The 18,857-nt window shown below is 37.1% G+C and overlaps 1 protein-coding gene across 2 annotated transcripts in view; it reads left to right on the top strand.

Annotated features, from left to right (window-relative positions):
* The first annotated feature begins 245 nt into the window (after positions 1-245).
* The window catches only part of ENPEP (glutamyl aminopeptidase), a 103,897-nt gene continuing 85,285 nt past the window's right edge, over positions 246-18,857 (top strand). Inside the window, exons 1-4 of one of the 2 annotated variants that reach the window (XM_029235927.1) lie at positions 326-776; positions 807-1,241; positions 15,353-15,494; positions 17,758-17,889. In XM_029235927.1, the coding sequence (XP_029091760.1) occupies positions 586-776; positions 807-1,241; positions 15,353-15,494; positions 17,758-17,889 (900 nt within the window). In that variant the 5' untranslated portion in view covers positions 326-585. Of the gene's footprint in view, positions 1,242-15,352; positions 15,495-17,757; positions 17,890-18,857 lie in introns of both variants that reach the window. The other variant, XM_029235925.1, reaches the window with a different exon arrangement.

The following is an 18,857-nucleotide window of genomic DNA, read 5'->3' on the forward strand; positions in this document are numbered from 1 at the left end:
TTTACATAAGATGAGGAAAAAGAATGAAAAGAAAACACAGCTACCTAAAAAATAGCTGAGATGCAAAAAGCCCTTTGGTTAGGAGAGAGAGACTGTGCACACAACAGGAAGAAGCCACAGACTCAGTGGCAAAGGGTGAGATTTTCCACCACAAGCACACCTCTTCCCAAACGCTCTCTCCTCGAAAGCTGCTGACAGAGCTTTGGCAAAGGATCATCCTCCCACTGGCTGATAAGCAAAGCCCTGTTTTATATTTAACTCACTCCAGTAGGAGGGGTGGAGTGGGGGATGCGTTATTTGTAAGAGGAGCCGTGACAATATTCTCGTCAGTCCTCTTCCTCCAGCTCAGCTCCTCTTCTGGAGTCCTTACTCCACCCCCTTGATTCCACATTCATCCTTGAGTGTCTAGTGGGAGCGTGAAGGGAGAGGAAAAGATTCAAGCAGCCAGAGAGAGAGAGGTGTGGGAAAGGCGAAAGCAGGCTGCCAAACCAGGGAATTCCTTCCAATTGAAAAAGGAAGACTGCTGACGTTAGTTAGTTAAATTTAACGACCTTTTATGTGTAACATTTGACTTTGGAAACAAAAATGATCTTGGAGGAGAGAGAAGGCTCTAAGAGATACTGCATTAAAAGGAAACATGTGGCCATTATCTGTGCGGTGGTGGTGGGTGTCGGATTAATAGTAGGACTTTCCGTGGGCTTGACCAGATCGTGTGACTCTACCGACGGAGGACAGGGCACAACCCAGGCTCCTTCCCACAGGCCTCCCACTTCGAGGCCTCCCACTTCGAGGCCTCCCACTTTGAGCCCTCCACAGGACCAGGGCGTCTGCCCTGCCAGTGAAGATGAAAGTGGAGGCTGGAAAGATTTCAGGCTGCCGGACTTCATCAACCCAGTGCACTACGACCTGGAGGTGAAGCCCCTGTTGGAGGAGGACACGTACACGGGCAGCGTGAACATCTCCATCAACGTGAGCTCACCCACCCGGAACCTGTGGCTACACCTCCGGGAGACGAGGATCACCCAGCTCCCGGTGCTGAGGAAGCCCTCTGGGGAGCAGGTGAAAGTCAGGCGGTGCTTCAAATACAAAAAGCAGGAGTACGTGGTAGTGGAGACAGAAGCAGAGCTTGCACCCAACGGTGGCAAGGGTCTCTACCAGTTGACCATGGAGTTCGCCGGCTGGCTGAACGGCTCGCTCGTGGGGTTTTATAGAACAACATACGTGGAGAAAGGACAAATCAAGTAAAATTTTTTTTTTTTTGCTTTATTTCTCCAAAGCTATATATTTGCTTTCCATTTCTTCTCCTTCCCTTTCACTTTCCACCTTTCAATTATATTGATGGTCTGATCTTTGTCTAAACTTGGTTTCATTTCTGCCTGTTCATCTGGGAAGCAAAAATTCTTGCCCATTTATATTTTCAAAGCCTATCACAAAATTTGAAAGTATTGAATGAGCTGCATGGAGTCTAAAAAATCAGTGTAAGTCCTTTATTTCATCAGGAAAAATCATAATATACTGCATTCTATCCTTAATATTTACATGAACTACCTCAAACTTTAAAAATACATGTGTCTGGTAAATTTCACTGGTGATATTCTTGGGCTATGTGGCAATGATTTTAAAGTGAACTTTTAAAATTATATCACACTAAATTTAAGTGAAAATCAGTAAATATCAATTATAATTTTGTCTGTTTTATTGGAGAAGAAACATTGAGAGTATGTAAAATTCACGCAATTGTTTTTGTGTTTTCATTTAGGAAGGAAGGTAGGACTATGTCTTTTTAATCTCATATGGCCAGAACCATGTTTTACAGATAAGCTTTCAATAAATACTCATTGAGTCCATACATTAGTGGTAGCACACGGATAACTCTTCAGGCTTATTATCTATCATGCAGTATGCAATGGTTATGCTAAGCCTTAAGCAATTAAGAACATAAATATATCCCCCGACACAGCCCTCCTAGTATACATGTATATATACTTGCATTCCCTGAGTCTAGCCAAATGGTTACTTGCCTTGTCGCTCAATCAGAGGCTATTACTAGAGCTTTGTCAAAGGCATAAACTCTCTCAATGAATTCAAAAAACCTTCACTCTGTGGGTGTGGTCCTTGCATCAGAGAGGAAGGCTACACCTGAGGTAACAGTGAACTTGAAACTGCTTTGACCTTTGCCTACTTAGATTCTGAACAAGTAAATGATTAAGAAACCTTATATCACTGTTCAGAGTGAGACTGAGGCCAGCCCTCTGAATATTCCTTTCCTATGTTGTTTTAAGCATTTTATAGAGCAAAGCAAATCTTTTGGTCAGAATTCTTCCTATTGTTTGTCACAGAGACCCAGGGATTAAAATAAAATATTATACATTCTTATCTCACTGTGTAATACAGCAATAAACTGAGTAGAAATGATAGTCTGAAAAAATATTTGGAGCGATCATGTTCATATAGATACTGTATCTTAATATTACTTGCAAAAAACAAGCTTCTTTATTGTTTACATATTCTTTCTGTTTATAAAAATTACAAATGTTGAAAGCATAGAAAATTATAAAAAGGAAAAAAAGAACCTATAAATAATTTCACCACCCAGTGGTTAGCCCTGTTAAAACACTAATGTATATTCTAAATTTTTTTAGGTAATCAAAATTGTAATTATGTCTACATATCTCTCTGTCCATATACCTTTTAACTGAATATACTGTAAGCATTTCCCTTTGTTAAATATTTTCAAGAATCTGATTTTAAAGACTGTGCAATATTTCACTGCATGAATGCAGTTATTTTTTTAAAACCAATTCCCTAATGTTGGACATTCAAGTAGCTTCCAGTGTTTTATTACTATAAACAAGTCAGAAAGAACATAGTTGTAAGTACCTCTGTAAGTGTGTATCTGTTTATTTTCTCATGTTAGGATATAGTCCGAAAAATAGAATTGCTGGGTCAAAGGGTACAAATATGTCAAGAAACATGTAACATTTATTTTGTTTAATTATTTCATAAATAAGACACATTCACTACAGAAAACTTGAGAAACAGAAAATTGTAAGAAAAACAATCCATCTGTAAGTCCATCACTCAAGCATAGTCATTGTTAGCAGTTAGGCAGACATTCTTCTAGTTATTTTTTCTGGATACAGATAAACATGGCATTCTTATGCTGTATATAGTATTGTGTAACATGTTTTTACAATGTATCAACACTTTAACATATAATTTGGTATTCTTCCACAAATGAGTTAATGGATATATGATAGCCCATTGTACCAATAAAATGTAATTCATTCAACTTTCCCATTAGATTTGGGCACTTAAATTTCTTCTACTTTTTTACCTATAAACACCTATAAAATGTAATGAACAGCCTTATAAAAAACTATGAATAGTATTTTCTAATATTTCTATAGGAAATTTCTTAGGAAATTGGCTCAAACTACACATGTACGAGTGCATGCATGTGTGTGTATATATACACACATCTACACATATATAACACATGTGCATGCACATATGTATATGTGTGTATCTCCAAACTGACTTTCAAAAATATGTCCCAAATTACACTTTCACAAACAATGAATGAAAGAACTGATTTCTCTGAGCCTTACTAACGATAAGATGATTTTTTTAAGTGTTTGCAATTTGGTAAAGGAATAATACTCTAAAGAATATCTACTTTCAAGAGATTCTAAAAATCTGTTAGTGTAAAGTGAAAACAAGTCAAAACTTTTAAATGATTATTGCTGAGTTTAAAACTGCTTTTTGGATTGTGAAAACAACAGAAATTGCATCTGGGTAAAGCCATCAAAATACTTTATAAAATTCTATACACTACAGGAAGGCCAAAAAATATGGAACACAGTTCCACTAATAAGTTTCTGTTATATATTTTATAAGTACAAAAAATTACTATATGCTAAAATATATATTATTCATTCTAACTCTGGATTATTTTACTGTATGAGTTAGTTTTATGATAAGATATATACTTGAGAGATGACATTCTGAAACTTAGCTGTCTTAGTTGCTAAAATACTCAGAAATACTAAGTGACGCAAGGTTGGGGAGGAAGGCTGGTGCTCAGTTAGGCTCCCATGGAGGACTGGTGTCACCAGGTTTGTCTGTTTTCAGTGGTAGCAGATGAGGCTCTCACATAACACAGGATGCAGCCAGTTTTGCACTGCACACATGGTTTTGGAATGGTTCTGGAACATAATAACCTCATTTAGGCTCAATGGAATACTTTTTGTTTTTCTTATTCTGAAATATTTCAAGCATATGAGAAAAGTGCATTGTTTTCTTTCAAGCCTGTGAATAACATTTTGACAGTGCAGGCCTCTTTAGTGGGTCTCATCTACAGAGTGCAGAGGAGGGCCACAAGCGTGAGTTCAGGGGGAAGAGCACCGTCCTTTCAGATTATAGAGTGAACTTTGTAATATTTGATGCTCATGCAATTTCAAATGCCATCAGAGTAATATATTTTATGTATACCATCAAGATTATACTTTCCAACCCTTCTGCCTTATTGTAAAATTAACTCCAGGATTGAGTTACCCATATCCCATACCATATGCGGTATGGGATATGACCGTCGCAACCACAATGCAAATAAACATTAGTGCACTCAATAGTAGCCAAAATTACTTGATTTCTGTAAATACAACCGACACTTGAACTTCACGGAGAAGAGACAACTATCTGAGCTTCTTTCCCTCAAAATTCAGAGGCAAATGGAGACTTGGAGAAGGTAGAGCAAGTTTAGAGTTCCCTAGCCATAATAACCGTATCATCTCACCGGGGAGACAGCTATAGCGAGGCTCAGGAGAAGAAAGTTTGGGAAACTTAACAGCCACTTTTCCTACTCTCTGGTCTGTTCCTTCGGGTCTGAGGAAAACCACTTCGAAGGATTGGAACCTTTGGAATGTTTTCCTGCCCACACCACCAAACCACTTCAACACTCCTTCTCAATAGTTATGTAGGATTTCCAGTTGTTCTCAGAGTTCCCCTCTACTCACATCTCCGAAGTATATAACAATATTCTCTCCTCTCCAAGGTTCAGCATTTCCTTCTCTGCATTTGGATTGCTCTTACACAGCATTTCCTAATTATCTGTTCCAGAGAGTTCTAGTTGCATGGGATATTAATAGATATTGTCAGAAAAATGCAAGGGAGGGATTCTGTGGCCAAATTTCTTTGGGAAATAATACTAAACACAAAATTATGTTAAAGTTTTTTAAACTTTAAAGTTTTTTTAAAATGGTGGGACTTTTCAGAGACTTTTATATGATAATGTTCATTATGAACCTCTAGAAGCTGCCATAGTATGTAGTTTCCCAACTGCATTAGACTGTGGAATCTTCTGTGGGTCCCTGAGAGTAGGGTCCCTGTGTCTCTTGTTCACTACCTAGCACACAGAGAGAACTTAATGATTATTAAATGAATATATAGAAATTTTCATATAGGCTCTCACACTAGTGTCCTCTGGAACATGCTGGGACATGCTGCATCGCCACAGCCCCTTTCCCATAGAGGAATCCAATTTCAACCAATGACAGCTCCACCTTCCCACTCAGGATGGAAAGCTTCCCGTGGTTCCTTTTCTCCCCGTCTTGTCAAAGGCAAGAGAAGTCAGTAGAATCTTTTTTTGACTTAGGAATGCAGTCTTCATACTTTAAGGACTGAGAACCATTGGAACTGACAGGAATTGCAAGAATTTAAAAGAGGGACACATGGTTTCCGGTTTGGGTTTTCTGGGTTTTTACAGCATTGCTGGGATTGAAGTTGAATTTTGATGTAATGGTGGGATTTCAATAGGCAGAGGCAAGCAAGAAGGTAAAAAGCAGGCAAACAGGAAAGGCATTAGGTCAAAAAAGCATAGTCGGGAGAAGAAATAAGTTTGTAGGAGAGGTTTATATGAAGAGGCTAGCTAGAGATAACTCTGGAAAACCCACAGGAAAAAAAAAAGTAAGGATAATTAATGACAGGCTTTATGCAGGAAAAGTTAACCAATGACTATCTACATGGGGAGGAAAGAACTAAATCTGTACATGAGTATATGAGAGAAACTCAGTTATCCAGGAAAGAGAAGATGATGAGGATCAGGTAGGACAGTGATTTCAGGACAGACAGAAGAGAACATAATGGAGAAAATAGCTTGCAGGTAACGCAGTCAGGATTTGAAGACTGACTGGCTGTGGGGAAGAGATGAGTTATAGATCTAGGATGCTCCAGATATCTGATCTGACAGCCCACACCTTTCACTGATATTGAAAATAGAAGAATCAGGTTTAGAAGGAAGGTCATGAGTTCGGTGGCAGATGTGTTGAATGCCTGTCAGACATCTAGGAAGAGATGTCTAGTAGGCATTTGGATAATTAAATCTGAAGCACAAGGTTAGGGCTTGTGATAAAGATTTAGCAGTTAAGTGGAAACAGAGCAGAAATCATTGAGAAGGTCATAATTAAGTGTGTGTGTGTGTGTGTGTGCACGTGTGTGTGCATTATATCCTTACGCACAGATATGTATACTTATTTGTAGTTTTGATCTTGAAATTTTAATTGTATGTCAGTTTATTCATTATATTGATATGTCGAGCTATCAGTATGCCCATTATCAACCAGGAACAGCTTCAGCAGGGGTGTCTTGTTTACTTGTTGCAGGATGCATAGTAATTTCCTTTATTTTGGAAGCAAGGAAACAATAAGAAATTTTACTTGACCTTGAGTATCCTCTGCATAGAAAAAAAGCATTTGGAAAATAAATTTAAATAATTAATTGGTTCAAACCACCATAAAAATAGGTTGGAGGGGCTTCCCTCGTGGCGCAGTGGTTGAGAGTCCGCCTGCCGATGCAGAGGACACGGGTTCGTGCCCCGGTCCGGGAAGATCCCACATGCCGCGGAGCGGCTGGGCCCGTGAGCCATGGCCGCTGAGCCTGCGCGTTCGGAGCCTGTGCTCCGCAACGGGAGAAGCCACAGCAGTGAGAGGCCCGGGTACCGCAAAAAAAAAAAAAAAAAAAAATTGGTTGGAGTTTGAATAATCTAGATGGGTTGTCTTGCACTGATCAGCTCCTCTACTGAATTCTGGAACCCTTTACTAGTCTGCAAAGATACTTCATTGTGGCTGCCTCGTCTGCATCAGAAGTCTTTCATTTAAGTTTTTCACTCAGACCTTGCTGTTTATTTTTCTGGCTCAAGATACTAAACTGCTGAACATAGCCTGAGAGTCTTCATTGGAAACAGTATGCCAGATGATTTATGAGGTAATCAAGTAGTTGGTTTTTTTAAAGTTGATTCAGAGTGAATGGTTGGTGCTTGCAATCATTACTTCCTCTCTCTTCAGCGTTCTCTAAGGTCAGCTTGATCTGATGCACTCAGAGAAGTCAGAGGAATGCCTTCCCTTTTGTAAATTAACAAGCTACACAGAATTATACTTTTAATGTGCTGGGTCTAGTAAGTGACTTACAACACAGAGAGGCCCCTATGTAAAAATGGTTTACCTCAGCACATTTGCCTGGCATTATAATTATTTAGGACATACCCAAGAGTTACTCCTGAACATACTGTGAGATTAGCCAGGCCTTTTCCATTAATTTGCAAATCAATTCATCTAACTTTAAAAAGAAGTTTTAATCACTGAATAAAACTTCCCCAAAGAAGTTGTGATCTAAAATGGTTTTGTATTGCTATCTCATATACGTTGTTTTCAAATCTGCATATATTTAGAAAAACTTTAGTAACTCTAGATGGAATTTAGCATATACAAATAGGGCCTTTTTAAATAATTGAAGTATAGTTGATTTATGATATTAGTTTCAATATTTTTATAGATTATACTCCATTTAAAGTTACTATAAAATATTAGCTATATTCCCTGTGCTGTACAATATATCCTTGTAGCTTATTTATTTTATACATAGTAGTTTGTACCTCTTAATCCCCTACCACATCTTGCCCCTCCCCCCTTCCCTATCCCCACTGGTAACCACTAGTTTGTTCTCTATATCTGTGAGTCTATTTCTGTTTTGTTATATTTATTTTTTAGATTCCACATATAAGTGATAACACACAATATTTGTCTTTCTCTTGCTGACTTATTTCATTAAGCATAATACCCTTCAGGTCTATGCATATTATTGCAAATGGCAGACTTTCATTCTTTTTTATGGCTGAGTAATATCCATTGTATACATAGATACTACATCCTCTTTATCCATTCATTTGTTGATGGACACTTAGGTTGCTTCCATATCTTGTCTATGAACATTGGAGTGCATGTATCTTTTCAAATTAGTGTTTTCATTTTTTTTCCAGATAGATACCCAGGACTGGAATTGCTGGATTATATGGTAGTCCAATTTTTAGTTTTATGAGGAACCTCCATACCGTTTTCCATAGTGACTGTACCAATCTGCATTCCCACCAACAGTGTACCAGGGTTCCCTTTTCTCCACATCCTTACTAACATTTATTATTTGTGTTTTTTGATAAAAGCCATTCTGACAGGTGTGAGGTGATACCTCACTGCTTTGATTTACATTTCTCTGATGATTAGTGATGTTGAGCATATTTCTGTGTGCCTGTTCTCCATCTGTATGTCTTCTTTGGAAAATTGTCTATTCAGGTCTTCCGCCATTTTTATTCAGGTTGTTCATTTTTTGGGTATTGAGTTGTATAAGCTGTTTATATATTATGGATATTAACCCCTTACTGGTCATATCATTTGCTAATCTTTTCTCCCATTTCATAGGCTGTCTTTTTGTTTTGTTGATGATTCCCTTTGCTGTGCAAAAGCTTTTAAGTTTAATTAGATCCCATTTGTTTATTTTTTATTTTGTTTCCTTTGCCTTAGAAGACAGATCTAAAACTATATTGCTACAATTTATGTGAGTGTTCTGCCTATGTTTTCTTCTAGGGGTTTTATGATTTCTGGTCTTATATTTAGGTCTTTAATTTATTTTGAGTTGATTTTTGTATATGGTGTGAGAAAATGTTCTAATTTCATTCTTTTACATGTAGTTGTCCAGGTTACTGAGCACCATTTATTAAAGAAACTGTCTTTTCCCCATTGTATATTCTTGCCTCCTTTGTCACAGATTAATTGACTATAAGTGCGTGTGTTTATTTCTGGGCTCTCTGTTCTGTTCTACTGATCTACGTGTCTGATTTTGTGCCAGTATCACACTGTTTTGGTTACTGTAGCTTTGTAGTCTGAAGTCTGAAGCCAGAGAGTGATATCTCCAGCTTTGTTCTCTTTTCTCAAGATTGCTTTGGAAAATTGGGGTCTTTTGTGGTTCCATATGAATTTCAGGATTATTTGTTCCAGTTCTGTGAAAAATGTCACTACTATTTTGATAGGGATTGCATTAAATCTGTAGATTGCTTTGGGTAGTGTGGACATTTTAACAGTATCAATTCTTCTAATCCATGAACCTAGGATATCTTTCCATTTCTTTGCATCACCTTCAATTTCCTTCATCAATGTCTTACACTTTTCAGAGTATAGGTTTCTCACCTCCTTGGTTAAGTTTATTCCTAGGCATTTTATTCTTTTTGATATGATTTTAAATAGGATTATTTTCTTGCTTTCTCTTTCTTTTGGTTCATTATTAGTGTATAGACAAAGCAACAGATTTCTGTATACTAATCTTGTATCTTGAAAGTTTACTGACTTCATTTATTAGTTCTAATAGTTTTTTAGTGGAGACTTTAGGGTTTTCTATATATAGTACCACGCAAATAGTGACAATTTTACTTCTTTCTTTCCTATTTGGATGCCTTTTGTTTTATCTTCTTGTATGATTGCTGTGGCTAGGATCTCCAATACTATGTAAATAATTGACAAGAATGGGCATCCTTGTCTTGTTCCTGATTTTAGAGGAAAAGCTTTCAGCTTTCCACCACTGAGTATGATGTTAGCTGTGGGTTTGTCATGTATGGGCTTTATTATGTTGAGATATGTTCCCTTTATACCAACTTCAGTGAGAGTTTTTATCATGAGTGGATGTTGAATTCTGTTAAATTTTCCTACAGCTATTGAGACAATCATGTGATTTTTATGTTTCCTGTTGTTAATGTGGTGTATCACATTGATTGATTTGTGGATCCTGAACCATCACTGCATCCCTGGAATAAATCCTACTTGATCATGGTGTCTGATCCTTTTTATATATTGTTGAATTCAGTTTGCTGATATTTCATTGAGGATTTTTATATCTATATTCATCAGAGATATTGGCTTGTAATTTTCTTTTTTTGTAGTATTTTTGCCTACTTTCAGTATCAGAGTAACGGTGGCCTCATGGAGTGAATTTGGAAGTGTTCCCTCCTCTTCAATTTTTTTAGAATAGTTTGAGAAGGATAGATATTAGCTCTTCTCTATATGTTTGATAGAATTCCCCTGTGACGCTCTCTGGTCCTGGACTTTTGTTTGCTAGGAGTTTTTTTTAGATTGGTCTGTTCAGATTGTCAATTTCTTCCTGATGCAGTCTTGGAAGATCTTATGTCTCTAGAAATTTATCCATTTCTTCTAGGTTGTCTACGTTATTGCTTTATAGCTGTTCATAATATTCTCTTATTTTTTTAAATCTCTGTTATATTGGTTGTAATTTCTCCTCTTTCATTTCTTATTTTGTTAATTTGGGTCCTCTCTCTTCTTTCTTGGTGAGCCTGGCTAAACACTTATAAAGTTTGTTTATCTTTCAAAAAAAACCAGCTCTTGGTTTTATTGATCTTTTCTATTTTTTTTCAGTGTCTATTTATTTCCTTTCTGATCTTTATTATTTCCTTCTTTCTGCTGACTTTGGGCTCTGTTTGTTCTTCTTTTTCTAAGTCTTTTAGTTGGTAGGTTAGGTTGTTTATGTGAAACTTTTCTTGTTTCTTGAGGTAAGCCTGTGTTGCTATAAATTTCTCTCTTAAAACTGCTTTTGAGGCATCCCATAGATTTTGGATAGTTATGTTTTTATTTCCATTTGTCTCAAGGCATTTTCTAATTTCCTCTCTGATTTCTTGATTGACCCATTGGTGGTTTTTTTTGTTTTTTTTTTTTTGCGGTACGCGGGCCTCTCACTGTTGTGGCCTCTCCCGTTGCAGAGCACAGGCTCCGGATGCGCAGGCTCAGCGGCCATGGCTCACAGGCCTAGCCGCTCCGCGACATATGGGATCTTCCTGGACCGGGGCACGAACCCGTGTCCCTGCATCGGCAGGCGGCCTCTCAACCACCGTGCCACCAGGGAAGCCCGACCCATTGGTTTTTTAGTAGCATGTTGTTTAGTCTCCACCTGTTTGTGTTTTTCCTATTTTTCTTCCTGTAAATGATTTCTACTTTCATACCATTGTAGTCGGAAAAAATGCTTGATATAATTTCTATCCTCTTAAATTTGTTGAGACTTGTTTTGTGGCCTAGCATACAATCTATCCTGGAGAATGTTGCATGGGCTCTTGAAAAGAATGTGTATTCTGCTGTTTTCGGATGGAATGTCCTGTAGATACATATTAAGTCCAACTGGTCTAATGTATCATTTAAGACCACTGATTTCTTAATGGTTTTCTATCTGATGATTCTATCTGGATGACTGTCCATTGATGTAAGTGGTGTGACCAAGTCCCCTACTATTATTGTATTATTGTCAATCTCTCCCTTGTCTGTTAATCACACTCATATTCCCAAATTAGTTATCTGGCTTATTTCTGAGGTGTGACTAAATTGAAACATTCTTGCAGAGAGTGACTTTTCCTCTTCCTTTGCCTGGGGAAGAAATCAGAATCCAGAGGAATTCAAAAGAAAAAAGCAGCCGACTAAACATGGGGTTGGAGCCTGGTGGATCTTCTTATACATCCTTAGTACACTGGGGAAGTGTACAGGCTTCTTTATATTCTGATGCATTTGCAATTCACTACAGTCTACATGTGTTAGAAACTTCAATTGATTAGTTAAACTGTTATCACAAAAACTTATCAGTAATACTGAAGAATAAATTATTGGCTGGGACTTTTTCGGTAACTTTATTTTGAAATAATTTCAAACTTAACAGAACAGTTACAAGAACAATACAAGAAACTCCTAGGCACACTACCAATTGTTTACATTTTGTCCTATTTCCTCTCTCCCCAGCAACCCCATGTCTCTGTCTCTCTCTAGACCTTTAGAGTATATTGAAACATTGTCTCCCTTTACCTCTTCACATTCAGTATATATTTCTTAAGTACAGGGACATTTTCTAACATAACCACAGTACAGTTATCAGAATCAGAACATTTAACATTGATATGATAATCATCTAATCCACAGTCATAATCAAATTTCATCAATTAACCCAGTATTTTTTTCCCAGTCCAGTATCCAGTTTGGATTCATGCAATGCATTTAATGTCATGCCTTTTTAGACTCCTTTAAACTGGAACAGTCCCTTGCCTTTCTTTGTCTTTCACAACCCTGATATTTTTGAAGAGCACAGGCCAGTTATTTTGAGAATATCCCTCAGTTTTAGTTTGTCTGATTTTCCTCATGACTTAAAAATGCAAGTCAAGCATTTTTGTCAGGAATTTCAGAGAAGTGATACTTAGTCCCTCTCACGAAGTCACATCAGGAGACACGTTATGTTGATCCGTACAATTATTAGTGATCTTTGATTACTTGTTTAAGGCGGTATCCAACAGTTTTCTTCATTGTAAAGTTATAATTTTTTAATTTGTAAGTAATTTTCAGAGAAAGTGTTTGAAACTATTCAGATATCCCTTTCCTCAACAAACTTTCATCCACTTTGTTTTGGCATCCACTGATGATTTTCTAAATCCATCATTCCTCCTAAAATTATTAGTAGGCAATCTACTGTAAAGAAGAGCTTTCCTTTGCCCCACTTATTTATTTATTCATATGTTTTATCATGGATTCTTATTTTAATCAATAGTTTATAATTCCATTACTTATTTTGATGTTCCCCCAGATCTGGCCAGGGGTAGTCCCCTCCAGCTGACTTTTGTGTCCTTTTGACTTATTCTTATGATTCTTTGAAAACTTCCTTGCTTTTTGGCAAAGCAAGATGTTCCAGGATCATTTTGGACCTTTCTGATCCAGCACTGGAATCAGCCATTTTTATGAAGAGTTCTGGTTCCTTTTATTGGAGAGTGGTAATGGGAACTAGTTGTGCTCATTGCTACAAGCTTGTCATTTCTTCTAGTCCTGTTCAGCAGACAAAACTAGGAAATACATGTCTCTGTGTATTTTTATATCCATTTACATATATAGATACATGTGTATGTGAAAAATCATTGAGTATACACTGAACCTGCAGTTACAGTTCAATACCAAGGTCTAGTCTTCCTTTTTTACAAATTTATAACTCTCTTCCCCAGCTGTGAGAAACCTGCCTTCTGTTATCCTCATTTTTTTTTCATTCGCTCAAGCTTGGGATACAGAAGAGATTGTTTCTGAACTGTTAACTCATGCCACTGCAACAATCCAAATCTAAACCTATTTACTGGAGCTCAATATTGATTTACAGTTATTTTTAGGTAAAATTTATATACATTAAATGCACAAATCTAATGGGAACAATTCAATGAATTTTGACAAATGCACACATCTTTGTTAACCACACCCATAAAAAGGTATAGCTTTTTTTTTTTTAACATCTTTATTGGAGTATAATTGCTTTACAATGGTGTGTTAGTTTCTGCTTTATAACAAAATGAATCAGCTATACATAAGGTATAGATTTTTTCAGTCATCCCAGAAAGTTGTCCCCCTCAGTCAACAGTGTCCTAAAAGACAGACCTTTTCCAGTTTTATTTTTTACAGATTAGTTTTTTTGGCTGAGTTTTTAACAACTAATTTTTGTATCCAGAGGGGTTTTAAAAGAAATTCAAAAATATTTTAATTTCTTGTAGTTGGATGTTGACCTATGACATATTATTTTTTATATAAGTTAATGTATATAATGCATCCTTGAACCCAAATGAAATGAAGGCACTTACCATGGCCTCTGCTGACCCCTTAGTCCCTCCAGTTCACTGTACTTCAGCTACACTGGACATCTTTCAGGTCTCAACCACATTAAATTCTTTTCCACTTTAGAGACTGTGCACTTGCTGTTCCCTCTGTTAAGGAAACACATTTTCCCTAATCTTCACCTGTCTGGGTTTTTCTCATCATTCGGATCTCAGCAAACCATCACCTACTCCAAGAGACTGTCCCTGACTACTCTACCTAATATTGCTCACCACTTTTCCTGAGTCATTTTCTGTCACTTCCCCTGTTTCATTTTCTATATAGCTCTTAACACTCTCCTTATTTATCTATTTATTTACTTATTCTTTGTTATTCCCTCAGAACCTAGAATAATGCCTGGTAGATGTATGTGTGTGTGTGTGTGTGTGTGTGTGTGTGTGTGTGTGTGTGTGTGTGTGTGTGTGTGTAGGAAGGGGTTCAATTAATATTTATTGGATCAATGAACAATGTAACAATTTGTTATTCTTTATGAAATATGTTCCTTAGTCTCTGAGAATTCTGAAGGATGAAATATTTTCCTTACACAAATTATTAATGAATATAAGTCAACATTTCTTTCCTTTTACACTTTTTACTCTGCTTACTCTTCTAATGAGCAAATGTACAATATCTTACTGTAATATAACTACATGTAAAAAGTTTACATTCATTGATTTGTTTTGAGCAATTACTCAGAAAAGAATATTTCCACTTTGAAATGATGGAAACATTAACATTTTAGCTTAATAAGCATTAAGTTAGAGCTATAAAGGAATACTGTCTCTTTCCAGAAGTGGACTTTAAACCTGGCCAAAGGTTGCTTCACTGGGAGATTGCTCAGGGACTGACTTTGCATGAAAATGAAAACTAAGGGATTTGTCCCTGGTGTAACATAAGTAAGAAAGAATGTACTATTAGGGACAGGAGCTGTGGACTCTGGAATATACTCCTCTACTCCGTGACAGGACACAGCTGTTCACACTCACAAGGACAGGTACAAGCAAGCCTTTGAGTTTGGCTTTGTGTTTATCTACTTGTCGCTTGATGGCTTTAGGATGGAAAGAGTGATAGCTCAGAATCGGATTGATTTTTGCTCATTTAGAGTTCACAGATTTTTAGTTATGGCAACAAAATACCTAACTACTCATATAAAATATCCGAAGCAGTTTCTGAATTTTCATTTATTTGTTAACCTAACAATTCCAGGAAAGACTTTGACAACTATTTGATAGTTTTCTGGATGGAAACTCATTTTAAGAAATGCAGTAGTTATAATTACATAGCTGATTCTTTTCTATAGGAATAGAAACATAGGGGCTATCAGAAGAGGCAACATATATTTTGTTTGTGTGTTTATTTCTAAGGAGCATAGCAGCCACTGATCATGAACCAACAGATGCCAGGAAATCCTTCCCTTGTTTTGATGAGCCCAACAAAAAGGCAACTTATACAATCTCTATCGTCCACCCCAAAGAATACAAGGCACTTTCAAATATGCCAGTGGAGGTGAGTATTTTAAATTTTTTAATTTATGCAGATAGTCTGTTTATAATATCAGGTAAATTACCTGCTTTTCTATGAAAGAACCTACTGAACTCTAAAATAAATGTGCTCTAATAGCTTATTTAGAGGCTTGAAAATACATTTGGGCAATCTCTTTTCTTTGAGTACTAGACATCTTTAATTCAAGATATCACATTCCAATCAAAACACCATGTTAGGTTTTCTAAGCAAGAATGGATACAGTAGACATACATTAGCTGGGTTCTGCTTAAATGAAAGAAGCCCCTAATCATGACAAATTAAAGGCAAACTAATGGAATTACAGATTTAAAAATATTCAAGGGCCTAGTTACTATTCTTGGTTTTCAGTTGAATATAAACCCAGTTTTTAATATAGGGCTACTACAAAAAATCATCACTTAAATATTGGAATATAGCCACAACTCCAGGAAACACCATGCCTATAGGTATTCTAGTGAACAAGAAGTACTCACTAAATGTTAAAAAAAAAAATAGGCTACAGTAAGTTCTGTTTGTATAATTATTAACATGACTCTTTCCTGTTACTGCTCCTCCTCTCCAGAATGGGTAACGCAGTTAACTAAAGCATCATTACCTCAAGGTTGAGGTTTATTATTCCTTATACCTTTGACATGTAAAAGGATGAAGCTTGGGGCTTCCCTGGTGGCGCAGTGATTGAGAGTCCGCCTGCCGATGCAGGGGACACGGGTTCGTGCCCCGGTCCGGGAGGATCCCACATGCCGTGGAGCAGCTGGGCCCGTGAGCCATGGCCGCTGAGCCTGCACGTCTGGAGCCTGTGCTCCACAACGGGAGAGGCCACAACAGTGAGAGGCCCGCATACCGCAAAAAAAATAAAATAAAATAAAAGGGTGAAGCTCATCCTTAGATATAACTGTCACCTATCTAATACCAGAAAAGCATTGTGCCTACTTTACAACTCCCATCTTTCTGATCCACTTTGTGAAATATCATCACTGAAATTCATCCTCTTTAATTACAAATATTCCTTGAAAAAGCAAACCAAAGCTTTAAGAAGGTTAAAAAGTAAACTGTTGGTGTAAGCTTATCAACTTTTCTTCTGGTGTCAGACACCTGGGCAATTGGGTTTTGATTGGAGAAGAAAGAGGAAAGGATAAGCCTAAACTATGACACTCTAATCCAGAAGACTGGATCAGAATAAAGTGCCATCAGAATTTTTTGGCATAGAACAGAGAAAATGAAGGTGGGAGGAGTAAGAATGCAAACTTTACTAACCTCTGTTTACAGTTTCCTCACATGACCTTTTTGTTTTGCAGAGTATATACTTCTTCACTTTCACCTAGTTCCAGAAACTAGTCCTGGAAGAAGGTGAATAATCTGGGTCCTTAGGAGATCAAAACTACTACTAGGTTTTTATCATAGAGTAACTTTGCTGGGGCTCCAACTCTTCTCTATAAGCACGTGCACATAACATGCTTGCCTTGCCGATGATGCACCAAGTTCTAGTCTAGCCTCCCTCTCTTAAATCCTTTTTTAAAGCTTTCCACTGTAGAGTGACTCACTGTGTGGCTGCAGGGCATGTGGAAATGTTTAAACAATGGGTAGCAGGAATTAGGCAACTATTCATGGATGAAGTATTAGGACTGATGACTGGCTGAGAGGAAGGCAAAGCTGGCATGGACAGAAAACCAGACAGATGGGGTCGGTAGTTGCATGAAGTAATGCAATCCTTCTCTCTCTCCACGGTAACCAAAGCAGTGACTTTAGTGACCATACCCTGGGTCTCAGATGGAGACAACCAGACATGAAAAAGACAACCTGACATCTTGCTATGCCTGGTACAGCTATTACCCTCTTGCACATAGTCAAATCAGCAAATACCTGCTTAGTTCTTCCTGTGTGCAAGGCACTGAGCACTAGCCTGTTCTTCATTAAGAGGCCACAGTACCTGCTCAAATATTATGGCCAGGATTGTGTGTTTAATGTAGAAAGATAAACTCCTGTCCAGTTTATATCACAAAGTTGTATTTCTCCCTGAGAAACCTCATATGGTATATAGTTCCATCACTCTTTCACAGTACTAAAAATAAAATGAATTTTCCTCTAGTTTTTTTTCAACATCGCCAGTTAGGGGTAAAATTTCTTTTTACACCTAAGCTTTGACAAAGGACTTCTGACTGGAAAGCTAGGTTTGGAGTAATTTTTTGTTTGTCTTGTCCATGATTGGTCTTTTTATAAATAAAAGATTATCTTTTGCTTTCAACAGAAAGAAGAGTCAGTGGATGATAAATGGAATCGAACAACTTTCCAAAAGTCTGTTCCCATGAGCACTTACCTGGTGTGCTTTGCTGTACATCAATTTGACTCCATAATGAGGATATCAAATAGGGGGATACCTGTGAGTACCATTATATATATTTTAAATTTACCACCTATGCATTTGTGATTTTATAATGTTTTTGAATAGTTTTTTTTTTTTTCACACAACAAACCAGAAAAGCCCGTTAGTCACCAGGCTCTGTGAGCCTGATACACTGAATAATATAGAAAAATGTAAGCTGAAAGGACCCAGGTGAAAAATAAACAAACAAAACAGCCATAGGAATGGATAGTCTTGAATTATTTAAGGTGAAAATTCACTATAAGTCCAAAGCTAGCTCCTAAGTATATCAGCACAAAGGTATTAAATATTTGCACATGCTTAATTTAGTAAAATGATTGGGTGTATGTGTTTGGGGGTCCCAGATGAAGACCAGAGGGAGAGGAGGAAACCAGAGGGAGATGAAAATCCTTCAAGTAACTAAGCACTGAGATGTCTGTGGTGCCATTCCAATATGTAATTCAACATAGGACAACAGCAAAGTATCAAAAAGCATTTTCTAAAAGTGTAAGAAAATACAAATAAGCTTTTTTTAAATCAAAATGAACTGAATAATTTTCTTAGAAAAGTAGATTCTAAATTAGATTCTAAATTAGAAAAATAATTCTAAATACTTTTACCTTATTATTTTTCTCTTTTGGGGGGCCCCCAATTTGCTCATGCCCTGAACACTTGCTAAGCTGTCTAACGGTTAGTCTGCCTCTGTGATACATATTATATATATAAAACATTATAATCTTTGCAATATAATTTTATAAGGAAGAAATCATCACTCCTACTTTTACAGATGAGAAAACTGAAATAATGAGTTTAATTAATTTGCTCAAGATCACCCAACTGGCAAGTGGTGGAGACTCAAATTCCAGATTCTTTTCAAACAATGTGCCCTGCTAAACGTTCTGAAATGTGATATTCCGAAAAATATCTTTACCTCACTGGCGGGGAGAGATGCTCCTCCCTCCACCCCATCTACAGAAGACAGGCAA

The sequence above is a fragment of the Monodon monoceros genome, unplaced genomic scaffold (genome assembly GCF_005190385.1).
Source record: "Monodon monoceros isolate NGI ecotype Baffin Bay Population unplaced genomic scaffold, NGI_Narwhal_1 Super_Scaffold_20, whole genome shotgun sequence".
NCBI classification, from domain to species: domain Eukaryota; kingdom Metazoa; phylum Chordata; class Mammalia; order Artiodactyla; family Monodontidae; genus Monodon; species Monodon monoceros.